Below are 22,858 nucleotides of genomic sequence, written 5' to 3' on the forward strand. Positions count from 1 at the left end.
AGAGAGGACATCACTGGGATTAGAGATCAGATTGGGATTAGAGAGCGGACATCACTGGGATTAGAGAGCGGACATCACTGGGATTAGACAACGGATATCACGGATTAGAGAGCGGACTGTGATTAGAGAACGGACATCACTGGGATTAGAGAGAGGACATCACTGAGATTAGAGAGCGGACTGGGATTAGAGAACGGACATCAGTGGGATTAGAGAGAGGCCATCACTGGGATTAGAGAGCGGACAGGGATTAGAGAACGGACATCACTGGTATTAAGAGCGGGCATCACTGGGATTAGAGAGAGGACATCACTGGGATTAGAGAGCAGATTGGCGTTAGAGAATGGACGTCACTGGGATTAGAGAGCGGACATCACTGGGATTAGAGAGCGGACTGGGATTAGAGAATGGACATCACTGGGATTAGAGAGAGGACATCACTGGGATTAGAGAGCGGACTGGGATTAGAGAACGGACATCAGTGGTATTAGAGAGAGGACATCACTGGGATTAGAGAGCAGATTGGGTTTAGAGAGCGGACATCACTGGGATTAGACAACAGACATCACGGATTAGAGAGCAGATTGGGATTAGTGAGCGGACATCACTGGGCTTAGAGAGAGGACATCACTGGGATAAGAGAGCAGATTGGGATTAGAGAATGGACGTCACTGGGATAGAGAGCGGGCATCACTGGGATTAGAGAGAGGACATCACTGGGATCAGACAACGGACATCACTGGGATCAGAGAGCGGACATCGCTGGGATTAGAGAGCGGACATCACTGGGATCAGACAACGGACATCACTGGGATTAGAGAGCGGACATCACTGGGATTAGAGAGCGGACTAGGATTAGAGAACGGACATCACTGGGATTAGAGATCGGACATCACTGGGATCAGACAACGGACATCACTGGGATTAGAGAGCGGACTGGGATTAGAGAGCGGGCATCACTGGGATTAGAGAATTGACGTCACTGGCATTAGAGAACAGACTGGGATTAGGCAACGGACATCACTGGGATTAGAGAGCGGGATTCACTGGGATTAGAGAGTGGACTGGGATTAGAGAACGGACATCACTGGGATTAGAGAGCGGACATCACTGGGATCAGTCAACGGACATCACTGGGATTAGAGAGTGGATTGGGATTAGAGAATAGACGTCACTGGTATTAGAGAGCAGACTGGGATTAGACAGCAGACAGCACTGGGATTAGAGAGCGGACAGCACTGGGATTGGAGAGCGGACTGGGATTAGAGAACGGACATCACTGGGATTAGAGAGTGGACTGGGATTAGAGAACGGACATCAGTGGGATTTGAGAGCGAGGACATCACTGGGATTAGAGAGCGGGCATCACTGGGATTAGAGAGCGGGCATCACTGGGATTAGAGAGCAGATTGGGATTAGAGAGCAGACGTCACTGGGATTAGAGAGAGGACATCACTGGGATTAGAGAGCAGATTGGGATTAGAGAATGGACGTCACTGGTATTAGAGAGCAGACTGGGATTAGAGAGCGGACATCACTGGGATTGGAGAGTGGAACATCACTGTGATTAGAGAGCGTACTGGGGTTAGAGAACGAACATCACTGGGATTAGAGAGCGGACATCACTGGGATTAGAGAGCGGACTGGGATTAGAGAACGGACATCACTGGGATTAGAGAGCGGACTGGGATTAGAGAACGGACATCACTGGGATTAGAGAGAGAGGACATCACTGGGATTAGAGAGTAGATTGGCATTAGAGAGCGGACATCACTGGGATTAGCGAGCGGACAACACTGGGATCAGACAACGGACATCACTGGGATTAGAGAGCGGACTGGGATTAGAGAACGGACATCACTGGGATTAGAGAGAGGACATCACTGGGATCAGAGAGCGGACAGGGATTAGAGAACGGACATCACTGGGATAGAGAGCGGCCATCACTGGGATTAGAGAGAGGACATCACTGGGATTAGCGAGCAGAGTGGCGTTAGAGAATGGACGTTACTGGGATTAGAGAGCAGACTGGGATTAGAGAGCGGACATCGCTGGGATCAGACAACGGACATCACTGGGATTAGAGAGTGGACTGGGATTAGAGAATGGACGTCACTGGTATTAGAGAGCAGACTGGGATTAGACAGCAGACATCACTGGGATTAGAGAGCGGACAGCACTGCGATTGGAGAGCGGACTGGGATTAGAGAACGGACATCACTGGGATTAGAGAGTGAACTGGGATTAGAGAACGGACATCACTGGGATTAGAGAGCAGACTGGGATTAGAGAACGGACATCAGTGGGATTAGAGAGCGAGGACATCACTGGGATTAGAGAGCGGGCATCACTGGGATTAGAGAGCGGGCATCACTGGGATTAGAGAGAGGACATCACTGGGATTAGAGAGCAGATTGGGATTAGAGAATGGACGTCACTGGTATTAGAGAGCAGACTGGGATTAGAGAGCGGACATCACTGGGGTTGGAGAGTGGAACATCACTGTGATTAGAGAGCAGACTGGGGTTAGAGAACGGACATCACTGGGATTAGAGTGCGGACATCACTGGGATTAGAGAGCGGACTGTGATTAGAGAACGGACATCACTGGTATTAGAGAGCGGACATCACTGGGATCAGACAATGGACATCACTGGGATTAGAGAGCGGACTGGGATTAGAGAACGGACATCACTGGGATTAGAGAGAGGACATCACTGGGATTAGAGAGCGGACTGGGATTAGAGAACGGACATCAGTGGGACTAGAGAGAGGACATCACTGGGATCAGAGAGCGGACAGGGATTAGAGAACGGACATCACTGGGATAGAGAGCGGCCATCACTGGGATTAGAGAGAGGACATCACTGGGATTAGAGAGAGGACATCACTGGGATTAGAGAGCAGACTGGGATTAGAGAGCGGACATCACTGGGATTAGAGAGTGGACTGGAATTAGAGAATGGACATCACTGGGATTAGAGAGAGGACATCACTGGGATTAGAGAGCGGACTGGGATTAGAGAATGGACATCAGTTGCATTAGAGAGAGGACATCTCTGGGATTAGAGAGAGGACATCACTGGGATTAGAGAGCGGACTGGGATTCGAGAACGGATATCACTGGGATAGAGAGCGGACATCACTGGGATTAGAGAGAGGACATCACTGGGATTAGAGAGCAGATTGGTATTAGAGAGCGGACTTCACTGGGATTAGAGAGCGGACTGGGATTAGAGAACGGACATCACTGGGATTAGAGAGAGGACATCACTTGGATTAGAGAGCGGACTGGGATTAGAGAACGGACATCACATGGATAGAGAGCGGGCATCACTGGGATTAGAGAGAGGACATCACTGGGATTAGAGAGCAGATTGGCATTAGAGAATGGACGTCACTGGGATTAGAGAGCAGACTGGGATTAGAAAGCGGACATCACTGGGATTAGAGAGCAGACTGGGATTAGATAATGGACATAACTGGGATTAGACAGAGGACATCACTGGGATTAGAGAGCGGACTGGGATTAGAGAACGGACATCAGGGGATTAGAGAGAGGACATCACTGGGATTAGAGAGCGGGCTGGGATTAGAGAACGGACATCACTGGGATAGAGAGCGGATATCACTGGGATTAGAGAGAGGACATCACTGGGATTAGAGGGCAGATTGGGATTAGAAAATGGACGTCACTGGGATTAGAGTGCAGACTGGGATTAGAGAACGGACATCACTGGGATTGGAGAGCGGACATCACTGGGATCAGACAACGGACATCACTGGGATTAGAGAGCGGACTGGGATTAGAGAACGGACATCACTGGGCTAGAGAGCGGGCATCACTGGGATTAGAGAGAGGACATCACTGGGATCAGAGAGCGGACATCACTGGGATCAGAGAGCGGACATCACTGGGATCAGAGAGCGGACATCACTGGGATCAGAGAGCGGACATCACTGGGATTAGAGAGCGGACATCACTGGGATTAGAGAGCGGACATCACTGGGATCAGACAACGGACATCACTGGGATTAGAGAGCGGACTAGGATTAGAGAGCGGACATCACTGGTATCAGACAACGGACATCACTGGGATTAGAGAGCGGACTGGGATTAGAGAACGGACATCACTGGGATTAGAGAATTGACATCACTGGTATTAGAGAGCAGACTGGGATTAGAGAACGGACATCACTTGGATTAGAGAGAGGACATCACTGGGATTAGAGAGCGTGATTCACTGGGATTAGAGAGTGGACTGGGATTAGAGAACGGACATCACTGGGATTAGAGAGCGGACATCACTGGGATCAGACAACGGACATCACTGGGATTAGAGAATGGACTGGGATTAGAGAACGGACGTCACTGGTATTAGAGAGCAGACTGGGATTAGACAGCAGACATCACTGGGATTAGAGAGCGGACAGCACTGGGATTGGAGAGCGGACATCACTGGGATTAGAGAGTTGACTGGGATTAGAGAACGGACATCACTGGGATTAGAGAGTGGACTGGGATTAGAGAACGGACATCACTGGGATCATGGAGCAGACATCACTGGGTCAAGGGAGGGCATGTACCATTGTGGTTCAGGGTCCTTAATTGTGTGTTTATTCAGGTGCAAACTCACTGTGCAGTTGGGTTGACAATGGTGTCACGATGATGTTATCTGCGAGGTTATCCCAACATGGAACACCGGTTCATGGGGGTGTTTAGTTTTGGTTTGGTGTGAGGAGACAAGTGAAATCCCAGTGAGAATAAACAGCCCAGTCACATTGTCATAATTATTGAAGACTATTTATTAAAGTAAAGAAAAGACAAAAAGACAGGTCTACTCTACTCTCAGACAATTACACATATGAATTACTAAACACACCCACAGTTTATGTAGAATATACACCTTATTCCAAAATATATCTATGATACCTGAACCCCAAACAATGTCCAAATTAAATAACCAGTGTCTAGCTTTCACACATACAGGGATGATGCTCATGTCTGGGAAACATCTTTTCCTGATCCAGCGCAGATATTTACAACTGCGTTACGAAGGTTTTCTGCACTGCCTTGGCACTGGACTTGGCAGCGTGTTTGATGTAAACTTGACCTTTCGGCTGTTGCTGGAAAACTTGGCCAGAGGATTGTTGACTGGAAGCTGATCTGTCTGCTTTCTGAGACTGCTGGATGTCAACTGCCTGCCCGCTCACTGACCATCAGACCATAAGATATAGGAGCAGAATTAGGCCACTCGGCCCATCGAGTCTGCTCCGCCATCCAATCATGGCTGATATTTTCTCATCCCCATTCTCCTGCCTTCTCCCCATAACCCCTGATCCCCTTATTAATCAAGAACCTATCTATCTCTGTCTTAAAGACACTCAGTGATTTGGCCTCCACAGCCTTCTGCGGCAAAGAGTTCCACAGATTCACCCCCCTCTGGCTGAAGGAATTCCTCCTCATCTCTGTTTTAAAGGATCGACCCTTTAGTCTGAGATTGTGTCCTCTGGTTCTAGTTTTTCTGACAAGTGGAAACATCCTCTCCACGTCCACTCTATCCAGGCCTCGCAGTATCTTGTAAGTTTCAATAAAATCCCCCTCATCCTTCTAAACTCCAATTGGTACAGACCCAGAGTCCTCAACCGTTCGTCATATGACAAGCTCTTCATTCCAGGGATCATTCTTGTGAATCTCCTCTGGACCCTTTCCAAGGCCCTAGCACATCCTTCCTTAGCTACGGGGCCCAGAACTGCTCACAATACTCCAAATGGGGTCTGACCAGAGCCTTATACAGCCTCAGAAGTACATCTCTGGTCATCTAGCTCTCTCGACATGAAAGCTAACATTGCATTCTAAACCTGCATGTTAACCTTAAGAGAATCGTGAACAAGGACTCCCAGGTCCCTTTGTGCTTCTGATTTCCTAAGCATTTCTCCATTTAGAAAATAGTCTATGCCTCCATTCCTCCTTCCAAAGTGCATAACCTCACACTTTTACACATTGTATTCCATCTGCCACTTCATTGCCCACTCTCCTAGCCTGTCCAAGTCCTTCTGCAGCTCCCTTGCTTCCTCAATGCTACCTGTCCTTCTACAGATCTTTGTATCATCTGCAAACTTAGCAACAGAGCCTTCAGTTCCTTCTTCCAGATCATTAATGTATATTGTGAAAAGTTGTGATCTGACACAGACCCCTGAGGCACACCACTAGTCACCGGCTGCCACCCTGAAAAAGACCCCTTTATCCCCACTCTCTGCCTTCTGCCAGTCAGCCAATCCTCTATCCATGCCAGGATCTTACCCTGAACACCATGGGCTCTTAACTTATTTAATAGTCTCCTATGCGGCACCTTGTCAAAGGCCTTCTGGAAATCTAAATAAATCAAATCAACTGGTTCTCCTTTGTCTAACTTCCTTGTTACCTCCTCAAAGAACTCTAACAGATTTGTCAGACACGACCTCCCTTTGACAAAGCTGTGCTGACTCAGTCCTATTTTACCATGCACTTCCAAGTACTCCGCAATCTCATCTTTAATAATGGACCCTAAAATCTTACCAATGACCGAAGTCAGGCTTCTGCCTCCCTCCCTTCTTAAACTGCGCTGTTACATTAGCCATTTTCCAGCACACTGGAACCCTTCCTGCCTCCAGTGATTCCTGAAAGATCACCACCAATGTCTCCTCAATCTCCTTAGCTTTTTCTTTTAGAACCCTGGGGTGTAGTCCATCCGATCCAGGTGATTTATCCACCTTCAGACCTTTCAGTTTCCCCAGAACCTTCTCCTTAGTAATGGTCACTGCATTCACCTCTGCCCCCTGGTTCTCCTGGAGCTCGGGCATCCCACTGGTGTCTTCCACCGTGAAGACTGATGTAAAGTACATATTCAGTTTCTCTGCCATTTCTTTGTTTCCTATTATTACTTCTCCAGCTACATTTTCCAGTGGTCTAATATCTATTTTTGCCTATCTCTTACCTTTTCTATATTGAAAAAACTCTTCCTATCTTCTTTTATATTACAAGCTAGCACTCATTTCATCTTCTCTTCCTTATTCCTTTTTTAGTTGTCCTCTACTCACTTTCAAAGGCTTCCCAATACTCTGTCTTTCCACTCTGTCTTTCCTGGAGAGGAAATTGCTGAGGTCTTGACAGAAATCTTTGGATCCTCACTGTCTTCAGATGATGTCCCGGAGGACTGGAGAATAGCCAATGTTGTTCCTCTGTTTAAGAAGGGTAGCAAAGATAATCCAGGGAACTACAGGCCGGTGAGCCTTACTTCAGTGGTAGGGAAATTACTGGAGAGAATTCTTCGAGACAGGATCTACTCCCATTTGGAAGCAAATGGACGTATTAGTGAGAGGCAGCACGGTTTTGTGAAGGGGAGGTCGTGTCTCACTAACTTGATAGAGTTTTTCGAGGAGGTCACTAAGATGATTGATGCAGGTAGGGCAGTGGATGTTGTCTATATGGACTTCAGTAAGGCCTTTGACAAGGTCCCTCATGGTAGACTAGTACAAAAGGTGAAGTCACACGGGATCAGGGGTGAGCTGGCAAGGTGGATACAGAACTGGCTAGGTCATAGAAGGCAGAGAGTAGCAATGAAAGGATGCTTTTCTAATTGGAGGGCTGTGACCAGTGGTGTTCCACAGGGATCAGTGCTGGGACCTTTGCTCTTTGTAGTATATATAAATGATTTGGAGGAAAATGTAACTGGTCTGATTAGTAAGTTTGCAGACGTCACAAAGGTTGGTGGAATTGCGGATAGGGATGAGGACTGTCAGAGGATACAGCAGGATTTAGATTGTTTGGAGACTTGGGCGGAGAGATGGCAGATGGAGTTTAATCCGGACAAATGTGAGGTAATGCATTTTGGAAGGTCTAATGCAGGTAGGGAATATACAGTGAATGGTCGAACCCTCAAGAGTATTGAAAGTGAAAGAGATCTAGGAGTACAGGTCCACAGGTCACTGAAAGGGGCAATACAGGTGGAGAAGGTAGTCAAGAAGGCATACGGCATGCTTGCCTTCATTGGCCGGGGCATTGAGTATAAGAATTGGCAAGTCATGTTGCAGCTGTATAGAACCTTAGTTAAGCCACACTTGGAGTATAGTGTTCAATTCTGGTCGCCACACTACCAGAAGGATATGGAGGCTTTAGAGAGGGTGCAGAAGAGATTTACCAGAATGTTGCCTGGTATGGAGGGCATTAGCTATGAAGAGCGGTTGAATAAACTCGGTTTGTTCTCACTGGAACGAAGAAGGTTGAGGGGCGACCTGATAGAGGTCTACAAAATTATGAGGGGCATAGACAGAGTGGATAGTCAGAGGCTTTTCCCCGGGGTAGAGGGGTCAATTACTAGGGGGCATAGGTTTAAGGTGAGAAGGGCAAGGTTTAGAGTAGATGTACGAGGCAAGTTTTTTTTACACAGAGGGTAGTGGGTGCCTGGAACTCGCTACCGGAGGAGGTGGTGGAAGCAGGGACGATAGTGACATTTAAGGGACACCTTGGCAAATACATGAATAGGATGGGAATAGAGGGATACAGACCCAGGAAGTGTAGAAGATTGTAGTTTAGTCGGGCAGCATGGTCGGCACGGGCTTAGAGGGCCGAAGGGCCTGTTCCTGTGCTGTACATTTCTTTGTTCTTTGTTTGTTTTGTAATCCTCGCCACTTTGTATGCTTTTTCTTTTGCTTTTATGCTGTCCTTGACTTCCCTCTTCAACCATGGATGCCTCGTCCTCGCCTTACCATGTTTCCTCCTTGGGATGAATTTCAGTTGTGACTCCCGAATAAACCCCCAAACCTCCTGCCATTGCTGTTCCACTGTCTTCCCTGCTAGGCTCCTTTTCCAATCAACTCTGGGCAGCTCCTCCCTCATGTCTTTGTAGTTCCCCTTATTTAATTGTAATACCTTTACATCTGATTCCAGCTTCTCCCTCTCAAACCGCAGGGTAAATTCTATCATATCGTGGTCACTGCTCCCTCAGGGTTCATTCACCTTAAGTTCCCGAATCAAGTCTGCCTCATTACACATCCCCAAATCCAGAATTGCCTGTTCCCTAGTCGGCCCTGTCACAAGCTGCTCCAAAAAAACATCTCTTAGACATTCCCCAAATTCCTTTTCTTGGGATCCAATACCACCCTGATTTTCCCAGTCCACCTGCATATTGAAGTCCCCCATGATTATTGTGATATTGCCTTTTTTACAGCCTTTTCTATCTCCTGATTTATTTTCTGCCCCCATCCGGACTACTGCTAGGGGGCCTGTACATAACTCCCATCCGGGTCTTTTTACTTTTGCGATTCCTTAACTCTATTCACAGAGATTCTAGGCCTTCTGATCCTATATTGTTCCTTGCTATCGATTTAACTTCATTCCTGACTAACAATGCAACCCCGCCCCCTTTGCCCATCTGCCTGTCCTTTCAATAGGACACATATCCTTTGATATTTAGATCCCAGCCCTGATCCCCTTGCAGCCACGTCTCTGTGATGCCCACAACATCGTACCGGCCATTTTCAATGTGCGCAACAAGCTTGTGTATATACCTTGCTCCGTATCCTGCGTGCATTTAGGTCCAACACCCTCAATCCTGCATTGACCATCTCCCTTCTCACACTTGTCACCTTTTCTGCTCTTCCTGAGGGTGATGTTGTTCTCTTATTTTTGTTCTCTATTTCCCTTTCAGTTATTACACCTTCTAAGCTAACCCCCTGGTCCCCCCCCCACCCCCCTCCCCCAACCATACTAGTTTAAATCCTCCCGAGTGACCAAACCTTCCAGCCAGGATATTGTTGCCCCTCCAGTTTAGGTGTAACCCATCCTTCTTGTACATGTCACACCTGCCCCGGAAGAGATACCAATAGTCCAGAAACCTTAAACCCAACCTCTGTCACCACCGGTTTAGCCACGTGTTTAGCTGCACGATCCTCATATTTGAGTCACTCACCTGATGAAGGAGCTACGCACCGAAAGCTAGTGATTCCAAATAAACCTGTTGGACATTAACCTGGTGTAAGACCTCTTACTGTGCCCTCCCCAGTCCAACGCCGGCATCTCCACATCAAGGCAGATTCATGACAGTGAACAGTACCAAGTTCTGATCAGAATCACTGAGCCAATTACAGTAACTCAAAAGCTGCAGAAACCTAGTTTAATTTCAAAGAACAAAGAACAATACAGCACAGGGACAGGCCCTTCGGCCCTCCAAGCCTATACCGGTCATAATTCCAACCTTTTGTAAAACCCTCAGCACTTCCTAGTGCCGTATCCCTCTATACCCGTCCTGTCCATGTGTTTGTTGAGATGCCTTTTGAACACCGTTAATGTATCTGCTTCCACAACCTCCCCTGGCAACGCGTTCCAGGCACCCACCACCCTCTGCGTAAAGAACCTGCCTCGCACATCTCCTCTAAACTGTGCCCAACGGACCTTAAACCTATGCCCCCTGGTGACTGACCCCTCCACCCTGGGAAAGAGTCCCTTCCCATCCACTCTATTCATGCCCCTCATAATCCTGTAGACCTCTATCAGGTCACCCCTCAACCTCCGTCTTTCGAATGAAAACAGTCCGAGTCTATTCAGCCTCTCTACATAGCTAACACCCTCCAGACCAGGCAACATCCTGGTAAACCTCCTCTGCACCCTCTCCAAAGCCTCCACATCCTTCTGGTAGTGTGGCGACCAGAATTGTGCGCAATATTCCAAGTGCGGCCGTACCAAGGTTCTATATAACTGTAGCCTGACTTGCCAGTTTTTATATTCAATGCCTCGTCCAATGAAGGCAAACATTCCATGTGCTTTCTTGACTATCTTGTCCACTTGTGTTGCCACCTTCAAAGATCTGTGGACCTGCGTGCCCAGATCTCTCTGACTTTCTATATTCCGAAGAGTTTTGCCATTTACAGTATATTTTCCCTCTATGTCAGACCTACCAAAATGCATTACCTCACATTTGTCCGGATTAAACTCTATTTGCCGTTTCTCTGCCCAAGTTTAATGTCCTGCTGTATCCTCTGACAATCCTCTACACTATTTGTCACTCCACCAACCTTGGTGTCATCCGCGAACTTACTAATCTGATCGGCTACATTTTCCTCCAAATCGTTTATGTATATTACAAACAACAGAGGCCCCAGCACCGATCCCTGTGGAACACCACTAGTCACAACCTTCCATTCAGAAAAACACCCATCTACTGCTACCCTTTGCCTTCTGTGACCGAGCCAGTTCTGTATCCATCTTACCACCTCACCTCTGATCCCGTGTGACTTCACTTTTTGTACCAGTCTGCCATGAGGCACCTTATCAAAGGCTTTACTGAAGTCCATGTAAACAACATCCACCGCCCTCCCCATATCAATCATCTTTGTCACCTCCTCAAAAAACTCGATCAAGTTAGTGAGACACGACCTGCCATTCACAAAACCATGCTGTCTATCGCTAATGAGTCCATTTGTTTCCAAATGGGTAGAAATCCTGTCGCTGAGAATTCTTTCCAATAATCTACCTACTACCGATGTGAGGCTGACCGGCGGCTCTTTGAATCTGCGATGCTGCCTGTGGGGCCCTCTGCCCTGTCTGCTGTAGCTTTCTCTGTAACGTCTGTTTCTCTCTTTCTCTTCAGCTCTATGATCGTGGATTCAGGAAGGAGTTTTATGATGTCTCGAGTTCAATGGTTGACCAACTTTATAAACTGTACAAACGCAGGCCCAAGTGAGTACTCCCACACACAGCAACACTGCCGAATACTCCCCACACACAGCAACACTGCCGAATACTCCCCACACACAGCAACACTGCCGAATACTCCCCACACACAGCAACACTGCCGAATACTCCCCACACACAGCAACACTGCCGAATACTCCCCACACACAGCAACACTGCCGAATACTCCCCACACACAGCAACACTGCCGAATACTCCCCACACACAGCAACACTGCCGAGTACTCCCCACACACAGCAACACTGCTGAGTACTCCCCACACACACAGCAACACTGCTGAGTACTCCCCACACACACAGCAACACTGCCGAATACTCCCCACACACACAGCAACACTGCCGAATACTCCCCACACACACAGCAACACTGCCGAATACTCCCCACACACAGCAACACTGCTGTGTACTCCCCACACACAGCAACACTGCCGAATACTCCCCACACACAGCAACACTGCCGAATACTCCCCACACACAGCAACACTGCCGAGTACTCCCCACACACAGCAACACTGCTGAGTACTCCCCACACACACAGCAACACTGCTGAGTACTCCCCACACACACAGCAACACTGCCGAATACTCCCCACACACACAGCAACACTGCCGAATACTCCCCACACACACAGCAACACTGCCGAATACTCCCCACACACAGCAACACTGCTGTGTACTCCCCACACACAGCAACACTGCCGAATACTCCCCACACACAGCAACACTGCCGAATACTCCCCACACACAGCAACACTGCCGAATACTCCCCACACACAGCAACACTGCCGAGTACTCCCCACACACAGCAACACTGCCGAGTACTCCCCACACACAGCAACACTGCCGAATACTCCCCACACACAGCAACACTGCCGAATACTCCCCACACACAGCAACACTGCCGAATACTCCCCACACACAGCAACACTGCCGAATACTCCCCACACACAGCAACACTGCCGAATACTCCCCACACACAGCAACACTGCCGAATACTCCCCACACACAGCAACACTGCTGAGTACTCCCCACACACAGCAACACTGCCGAATACTCCCCACACACACAGCAACACTGCCGAATACTCCCCACACACAGCAACACTACACAACACCAAGTGGGTGTTTGATATGATACCTGCAGACCAGTCAGATCAAACAGTTCTTCTGTCAGACTTCACATTCCCTGTGAATTTATTCTTGGGACAGTGGTGTTGTGGGATTCTATTCCATGTGTGGATTCCACTCCTTTTGGGATATGTTCTGTAATAATCCACAGGAGGCAGGGGTTGCATCACCACACCAGTATTTATTTGCAACAACTTCTAGACAAGAGCAGCTCCAAACCGTGCTGCTCGCATTCCAGTCAACTTAAGACGGCCTCACAAAGCCTACACAGGTGCTTATATGGGCCCCTCAATGAGCTATCATTGAGGGAGCTCATACTCCAATTGGCCAACCAATAATGCCAATTGGAGGTCATTACATGTTCCCTGTGTTTGTGTGAATGGGAGCTGCAGTTTTCACCTGTTACCCGAGGATCTAAAGTACATTTTCTGTTTCTGTATAGGGTAACCCTCAAAGTGATGCAAGTGACAAAGGGCAACCCTTTTGAGGAGAATTTGCAATCAGTTGAGGAAGACTACGACCACTTTCTCACTGCCATGGAGGAGTTAGACTCTCTCAGCTTTAAGCCTGAAAATTTGGTGCCAGCCGTGTGGAGTCACTTCTGTGATAGTCGAAGAAAGAAAATAGAGAGTGAACAGCAGGTAAGCAAGGAATTGTTCTGTGCGGACTTTGTTCAGCTATTGATGGGTCGTCCAGTTTGGGACTTCAGTGATGCCGAATATTCGGGTTGACTGAATTCCCAATGAGAGGCCTCGTACACCTGGAGGTGACTGAGTATGTCAGATGAACACTCTCGCCAGGGAATAGAATCCCCAGCCCAGGACCATCCAGCTGTGCAATCCCCAGCCCAGGACCATCCAGCTGAACAATCCCCAGCCCAGGACCATCCATCTGAACAATCCCCAGCCCAGGGCCATCCAGCTGTGCAATCCCCAGCCCAGGACCATCCAGCTGTGCAATCCCCAGCCCAGGACCATCCAGCTGAACAATCCCCAGCCCAGGACCATCCATCTGAACAATCCCCAGCCCAGGGCCATCCAGCTGTGCAATCCCTAGCCCAGGACCATCCAGCTGTGCAATCCCCAGCCCAGGACCATCCAGCTGTGCAATCCCCAGCCCAGGGCCATCCAGCTGAACATATACAGCACAGGACCCTCCAGCTGTGCAATCCCCAGCCCAGGGCCATCGAGCTGAACAATCCCCAGCCCAGGACCATCCAGCTGTGCAATCCTCAGCCCAGGACCATCCAGCTGTGCAATCCTCAGCCCAGGACCATCCAGCTGAGCAATCCCCAGCCCAGGGCCATCCAGCTGTGCAATCCCCAGCCCAGGACCATCCAGCTGAACAATCCCCAGCCCAGGACCATCCAGCTGTGCAATCCCCAGCCCAGGACCATCCAGCTGAACAATCCCCAGCCCAGGACCATCCAGCTGAACAATCCCCAGCCCAGGACCATCCAGCTGAACAATCCCCAGCCCAGGACCATCCAGCTGAACAATCCTCAGCCCAGGACCATCCAGCTGTGCAATCTCCAGCCCAGGACCATCCAGCTGTGCAATCCCCAGCCCAGGACCATCCAGCTGAACAATCCCCAGCCCAGGACCATCCAGCTGAACAATCCCCAGCCCAGGGCCATCCAGCTGTGCAATCCCCAGCCCAGGACCATCCAGCTGTGCAATCCCCAGCCCAGGACCATCCAGCTGTGCAATCCCCAGCCCAGGGCCATCCAGCTGTGCAATCCCCAGCCCAGGGCCATCCAGCTGAACAATCCCCAGCCCAGGACCATCCAGCTGAACAATCCCCAGCCCAGGGCCATCCAGCTGTGCAATCCCCAGCCCAGGGCCATCCAGCTGTGCAATCCCCAGCCCAGGGCCATCCAGCTGAACAATCCCCAGCCCAGGGCCATCCAGCTGTGCAATCCCCAGCCCAGGGCCATCCAGCTGAGCAGATACAGCCCAGGACCATCCAGCTGTGCAATCCCCAGCCCAGGACCATCCAGCTGAGCAGATACAGCTGACACTATTGTGGATATGTTCAGACTCGGGTGCAGCACCAATTCACAAGAATGATCAGGAATAAAGACAGACTCAGCTTGTATTGTCTTGGGGGGTGGGAGATTAGGCTGGTTGCTAGGAGATGATGGGGAAATGGAAGGTTAAGGGGGTGAGATAATGGAGGTGTTTAAGATGATAAAATGGATAGAAAGACACTATTTCCTCTGGTGGGCGAGTCCAGTACAAAGAGGCGAGGGAGAATTGTGAGATTGCGATTTCTGTTCTTGGGGGTGTGTTTGCTAGTGCAGTTGGGGAGGGTTTAAACTAATGTGGCAGGGGGATGGGAACCGATGTAGGAAGTCAGTGGGGACAGAAACAAAAGGCAGGAAGGGAGAGTGTGTAAAGCATGACCTGAGAAAGCAGGGCAGAGAGCAAGGAAGGTCTACATTAAACTGCATTTATTTCAATGCAAGGGGCCTGACGGGCAAAGCGGATGAACTCAGGGCATGGACGGGCACATGGGACTGGGATATTATAGCTATGACTGAAACATGGCTAAGGGAGGGGCAGGACTGGCAGCTCAATGTTCCGGGGTACAGATGCTATAGAAAGGATAGAACAGGAGGTAAGAGAGGAGGGGGGGTGGCGTTTTTGATTAGGGAGAACATCACGGCAGTACTTAGAGGGGATATATCCGAGGGTTCGCCCACTGAGTCTATATGGGTGGAACTGAAAAATAAGAAGGGAGAGATCACCTTGGTAGGACTGTACTACAGGCCCCCAAATAGTCAGCGGGAAATTGAGGAGCAAATATGTAAGGAGATTACAGATAGCTGCAAGAATAATAGGGTGGTAGTAGTAGGGGACTTTAACTTTCCCAACATTGACTGGGACAGCCATAGCATTAGGGGCTTGGATGGAGGGAAATTTGTTGAGTGTATTCAGGAGGAATTTCTCATTCAGTATGTGGATGGACCGACTAGAGAGGGGGCAAAACTTGACCTTGTCTTGGGAAATAAGGAAGGGCAAGTGACAGAATTGCTAGTGAGAGATCACTTTGGGACAAGTGACCATAACTCCATTAGTTTTAAGATAGCTATGGAGAATGATAGGTCTGGCCCAAGAGTTAAAATTCTTAATTGGGGCAAGGCCAATTTTGATGGTATCAGACAGGAACTTGCAGAGGTAGATTGGGGGAGACTGTTGGCAGGCAAATGGACGGCTGGTAAATGGGAGGCTTTTAAAAATGTGTTAACCAGGGTGCAGGGTAAGCACATTCCCTTTAGAGTGAAGGGTAAGGCTGGTAGAAGTAGGGAACCCTGGATGACTCGAGATATTGAGACTCTGGTCAAAAAGAAGAAGGAGGCATATGACGTACATAAACAACTGGGATCAAGTGGATCCCTTGAAGAGTATAGAGATTGTCGAAATAGAGTTAAGAGGGAAATCAGGAGGGCAAAAAGGGGACATGAAATTGCTTTGGCAAATAATGCAAGGGAGAATCCAAAGAGATTCTACAGATACATAAAGGGGAAAAGAGTAACTAGGGACAGAGTAGGGCCTCTTAAGGATCAACAAGGACATCTATGTGCAGAGCCACAAGAGTTGGGTGAGATCCTGAATGAATATTTCTCATCGGTATTCACGGTGGAGAAAGGCATGGATGTTAGGAAACTAAGGGAAATAAATAGTGATGTCTTGAGTAGTGTGCATATTACAGAGGAGGAGGTGCTGGAAGTCTTAAAGCGCATCAAGGTAGATAAATCCCCGGGACCTGATGAAATGTATCCCAGGGTGTTGTGGGAGGCTAGGGAGGAAATTGCGGGTTCCCTAACAGAGATATTTGAATCATCAGCAGCCACAGGTGAGGTGCCTGAAGATTGGAGAGTGGCGAATGTTGTGCCCTTGTTTAAGAAGGGCAGCAGGGAAAAGCCTGGGAACTACAGACCGGTGAGCCTAACGTCTGTAGTAGGTAAGTTGCTAGAAGGTATTCTGAGAGACAGGATCTACAAGCATTTAGAGAGGCAAGGACTGATTCGGGGCAGTCAGCATGGCTTTGTGCGTGGAAAATCATGTCTCACAAATTTGATTGAGTTTTTTGAGGGGGTGACCAAGAAGGTAGATGAGGGCAGTGCAGTAGACGTTGTCTACATGGACTTTAGCAAAGCCTTTGACAAGGTACCGCATGGTAGGTTGTTGCAGAAGGTTAAAGCTCACGGGATCCAGGGTGAGGTTGCCAATTGGATTCAAAATTGGCTGGACGACAGAAGGCAGAGGGGTGGTTGTAGAGGGTTGTTTTTCAAACTGGAGGCCTGTGACCAATGGTGTGCCTCAGGGATCGGTGCTGGGTCCACTGTTATTTGTGATTTATATTAATGATTTGGATGAGAATTTAGGAGGCATGGTTAGTAAGTTTGCAGATGACACCAAGATTGGTGGCACAGTGGATAGTGAAGAAGGTTATCTAGGATTGCAACGGGATCTTGATCAATTAGGCCAGTGGGCCGACGAATGGCAGATGGAGTTTAATTTAGATAAATGTGAGGTGATGCATTTTGGCAGATTGAATCAGGCCAGGACCTACTCAGTTAATGGTATGGCGTTGGGGAGAGTTATAGAACAAAGAGATCTAGGAGTACAGGTTCATAGCTCCTTGAAGGTGGAGTCGCAGGTGGACAGGGTGGTGAAGAAGGCATTTGGCATGCTTGGTTTCATTGGTCAGAACATTGAATACAGGAGTTGGGACGTCTTGTTGAAGTTGTACAAGACATTGGTACGGCCACACTTGGAATACTGTGTGCAGTTCTGGTCACCCTATTATAGGAAGGATATTATTAAACTGGAAAGAGTGCAGAAAAGATTTACTAGGATGTTGCCGGGACTTGATGGTTTGAGTTATAAGGAGAGGCTGGATAGACTGGGACTTTTTTCCTTGGAGCGTTGGAGGCTTAGGGGTGATCTTATAGAGGTCTATAAAATAATGAGGGGCATAGATAAGGTAGATAGTCAACATCTTTTCCCAAAGGTAGGGGAGTCTAAAACTAGAGGGCATAGGTTTAAGGTGAGAGGGGAGAGATTCTGAAGGGCCCAGAGGGGCAATTTCTTCATTCAGAGGGTAGTGAGTGTCTGGAATGGGCTGCCAGAGGTAGTAGTAGAGGCGGGTACAATTGTGTCTTTTAAAAAACATTTAGATAGTTACATGGGTAAGATGGGTATAGAGGGTTATGGGCCAAGTGCGGGCAATTGGGACTAGCTTAATGGTAAAAACTGGGCGGCATGGACTGGTTGGGCCGAAGGGCCTGTTTCCATGCTGTAAACTTCTATGATTCTATGATTCTATGTTGTGTGAGGATTACAGAACCAGGTAAATGGAGTTGATCTGACTGAATAGCATAAGAACATAAGAACTAGGAACAGGAGTAGGCCATCTGGCCCCTCGATCCTGCTCCGCCATTCAATGAGATCATGGCTGATCTTTGTGGACTCAGCTCCACTCTCCGGCCCGAAAACCATATCCCCGAATCCCTTTATTCTTTAGAAAGGTATCTATCTTTTTCTTAAAAACGTTTAAAGAAGGAGCCTCAACTGCTTCACTGGGCAAGGAATTCCAGAGATTCACAACCCTTTGGGTGAAGAAGTTCCTCCTAAACTCGGTCCTAAATCTAATTCCCCTTATTTTGAGGCTATGCCCCCTAGTTCTGCTTTCCCCGACCAGTGGAAACAACCTGCCCACATCTATCCTATCTATTCCCTTCATAATTTTATATCTTTCAATAAGATCCCCCCGCATCCTTCTAAACTCCAATGAGTACAGTCCCAGTCTACTCAACCTCTCGTCATAATCTAATCCCCTCAACTCTGGGATCAACCTAGTGAATCTCCTCTGCACTCCCTCCAGTGCCAATATGTCCTTTCTCAGGTAAGGAGACCAAAACTGAACACAATACTCCAGATGTGGCCTCACCAACACCTTATACAATTGCAGCAGAACCTCCCTAGTCTTGAACTCCATCCCTCTAGCAATGAAAGACAAAACTCGATTAGCCTTCTTAATCACCTGTTGCACCTGCACACCAACTTTTTGTGACTCGTGCACCAGCACACCCAGGTCTCTCTGCACAGCAGCATGTTTTAACATCTTATCGTTTAAATAATAATCCATTCTGCTGTTATTCCTCCCAAAATGGATAGATCACACTTGGCAACATTGAATTCCATCTGCCAGACCCTAGCCCATTCACCTAACCTATCCAAATCCTTCTGCAGACTTCCGGTATCCTCTGCACTTTTTGCTTTACCACTCATCTTAGTGTCGTCTGCAAACTTTGCCACATTGCACTTGGTCCCCAACTCCAAATCGTCTATGTAAATTGTGAACAACTGCGGGCCCAACACTGATCCTTGAGGGACCCCACTAGTTACAGGTTGCCAACCAGAGAAACGCCCATTTATCCCCACTCTCTGCTTTCTGTTTGTTAACCAATCCTCTACCCATGCTACCACTTTACCCTCAATGCCATGCATCTTTAGTTTATGCAGCAACCTTTTGTGTGGCACCTTGTCAAAAGCTTTCTGGAAATCCAGATATACCACATCCATTGGCTCTCCGTTATCTACTGCACTGGTAACGTCCTCAAAAAATTCTACCAAATTAGTCAGACACGACCTACCCTTTATGAACCCATGCTGCGTCTGCCTAATGGGACAATTTCCCTCCAGGTGCCCCGTTATTTCCTCCTTAATGATAGATTCCAGCATTTTCCCTACAACCGAAGTTAAGCTTACCGGCCTATAATTACCTGCTTTCTGCCGACCTCCTTTTTTAAACAGTGGTGTCACGTTTGCTACTTTCCAATCCTCTGGGACCGCCCCAGAGTCTAGTGAATTTTGATAAATTATCACTAGTGCGTTTACAATTTCCCTAGCCATCTCTTTTAACACTCTGGGATGCATCCCATCAGGGCCAGGAGACTTGTCTACCTTTAGCCCCATTAGCTTGCCCAATACTGCCTCCTTAGTGATTACAATCATCTCAAGGTCCTCACCTATCTTATCTTTATTTCCATCAGTCACTGGCATGTTATTTGTGTCCTGCACTGTGAAGACTGACCCAAAAAACCTGTTCAGCTCCTCAGCCATTTCCTCATCTCCTATTATTAAATCTCCCTTCTCATCTTCCAAAGGACCAATATTTACCTTAGCCACTCTTTTTTGTCTTATATATTTGTAGAAGCTTTTACTATCTGCTTTTATGTTCTGAGCAAGTTTACTTTCATAGTCTACCTTACTCTTCTTTATAGCTTTTTTGGAAGCTTTCTGTTGTCCCCTAAAGACTTCCCAGTCCTCTAGTCTCCCACTAATTTTTGCCACTTTGTATGTTTTTTCCTTTAATTTGATACTCTCCCTCACCTCCTTCGATATCCACCGTCGATTTTTCCCCTTTCTACCATCTTTCTTTTTTGTCGGTATGAACCTTTCCTGAACACTGTGAAAGATCGCTCGGAAGGTTCTCCACTGTTCCTCAACTGCTTCACCATGAAGTCTTTGCTCCCAGTCTACCTTAGCTAGTTCTTCTCTCATCCCATTGTAATCGCCTTTGTTTAAGCACAAAACGCTAGTGTTTGATTTTACCTTGTCATCCTCCAACTGTATTTTAAATTCCACCATATTGTGGTCGCTCCTTCCAAGAGGATCCCGAACTATGAGATCATTAATCAATCCTGCCTCATTACACAGGACCAGATCTAGGACCGCTTGTTCCCTTGTAGGTTCCATTACATACTGTTCCAGGAAATTATCCCGGACACATTCTATAAACTCCTCCTCAAGGCTGCCTTTACCAACCTTGTTAAACCAATCGACATGCAGATTAAAATCTCCCATGATAACCGCTGTACCATTTCTACATGCATCCGTTATTTCTTTGCTTATTGCCTGCCCTACCATCCTGTTACTATTTGGTGGCCTATAGACTACTCCTATCAGTGACCTTTTTGCCTTACTATTCCTGATTTCCACCCAAATTGATTCAACCTTGTCCTCCATAGCACCAATATCATCCCTTACTATTGCCCGGATGCCATCCTTAAACAACAAAGCTACACCACCGCCCTTACCGTCCATTCTATCCTTTCGTATAGTCTGATACCCTTGGATATTTAACTCCCAGTCGTGACCATCTTTTAACCATGTTTCAGTAATGGCCACTAAATCATAGTCATTCACGGTGATTTGCGCCATCAACTCATTTACCTTATTCCATATACTACGAGCATTCAGGTAAAGTACACTTATGCTGTTTTTTATGTCTTTGTTATGAATCCTAACACCTTGATCAGTAACTTTTCGCAATTTATTTTTCCTCTTACCCTTTCTCCTAATTTTCCTTGTCTTTGAACCCATATCTCTACATAATAACCTGTCACGTAAATTGCTGCCTTGATCTCCATTAACCATTATACTGTCCATAGCTTTACACTTCCCTTCCCCCCAACTTGCTAGTTTAAAGTCCTTGTGACCAACCTATTTATCCTATTCGCTAGAACACTGGTCCCAGAATGGTTCAGGTGAAGACCGTCCCAACGGTACAGGTCCCTCCTGCCCCAGTACTGATGCCAATGCCCCATGAAATGGAATCCCTCTTTCCCGCACCACTCCTTTAGCCACGTGTTAACTTCCCTAATTTTCTCAACCCTATGCCAATTGGCACGTGGCTCGGGTAGTAATCCAGAGATTATAACCCTGGAGGACCTGTTCTTTAATTTAGTCCCTCGTGTTTGATAATCCCCAAACAGGTCCTCTTTCCTAGTCTTACCTATGTTGTTAGTCCCAACGTGGACCACAACAACTGGATCCTCCCCCTCCCTCTCCAAAATCCTTTCAAGCTGATCAGAGATGTCCCTCACCCTGGCACCGGGCAGGCAACATACCAAGGCGGGACTCTCGATCTGGCTTACAAAGGATGCCATCAACCCCCCTAATTATAGAATCCCCTACAACTACCACTTGTCTTTTTGCTCCCCCCTCTTGAATGGCTTCCTGTACCACGGTGCAGTGGTCAGTCAACGCATCCTCCCTACAGCCCTCTTCCTCATCCACACAGGGAGCAAGTACCTCATACCTGTTGGACAAGGTCAAGGGCTGAGGCTCCTCAACTCCTAAACTCAAGATCCCCCTACCTGCCTCCCTTGCAGTCTCACCACTCTGTCCCTGACCACTGACCGAATTAACAGTACTTATTCTACCGGGTGTGACTGCTTCCTGAAACAAAGCGTCCAGGTAATTTTCCCCCTCCCTGACGTGCCGCAGTGTGTGCAGCTCGGTCTCCAGCTCATCAATTCTGAGCCGAAGTTCCTCGAGCAGCCAACACTTGCTGCAGATGTGGTCACTGACGGTCTCAATGGGATCCACCAGTTCCATCATCATACAGCAACAGCAGAACAGGCTGGAGGGGCTAAATGGATCCTCTGTGTTTCTCTGCCCGCTCCTGTGTTGTTTCACAGAATTCCCTGAGAAAAATTACCATTCCATCGCTCACTGCGGCTTGTCTACAGATTCTGGAGTTAGGAGCTGGAGGTAAGGCAGTACGTTGGCTCAGTGGTTAGCACTGCTGCCTCACGGTGCCGAGGACCCGGGTTCGATCCCGGCCCTGGGTCACTGTCTGTCTGGAGTTTGTACATTCTCCCCAACAATCCAAAAGATGTGTAGGGTAGGTGGATTGGTCACACTAAATTGGGGAAAAAACAATTGGGTCCTCTAAATTTATTTTCGTAAATTGAAGCATAGCAGGGTCAATACAAGAGAACAATTTGCTTGTAGGTAATGGGACTACTCTGTCAGCCTGTGCTATCATCTAGTCAGGACCCTGTCAGTCACACGCAGAAGGTGCAATGATGACTGTGCAAACATAGAGCTGCCTGTGAGTGACAAGTGCTAATGTTGGTTTTCTCACTGCCTCAATGAGCTCAGTAGAACACCAACAGATTAAAGGCACAACACAAGCAGTTTC

At 47.9% G+C, this 22,858-nt stretch overlaps 1 protein-coding gene across 1 annotated transcript in view; it reads left to right on the top strand.

Moving 5' to 3' along the window:
* Window positions 1–22,858, top strand: part of cfap43 (cilia and flagella associated protein 43) — a 313,462-nt gene that overhangs the window by 276,999 nt on the left and 13,605 nt on the right. The window contains exons 31-32 of the mRNA XM_072479757.1: window positions 11,628–11,716; window positions 13,299–13,497. Coding sequence (XP_072335858.1) covers window positions 11,628–11,716; window positions 13,299–13,497 — 288 coding nt within the window. The remainder of the gene's footprint in view (window positions 1–11,627; window positions 11,717–13,298; window positions 13,498–22,858) is intronic.

This window comes from Scyliorhinus torazame, chromosome 16 (assembly GCF_047496885.1).
Source record: "Scyliorhinus torazame isolate Kashiwa2021f chromosome 16, sScyTor2.1, whole genome shotgun sequence".
In the NCBI taxonomy this organism is placed as follows: Eukaryota; Metazoa; Chordata; class Chondrichthyes; order Carcharhiniformes; family Scyliorhinidae; genus Scyliorhinus; species Scyliorhinus torazame.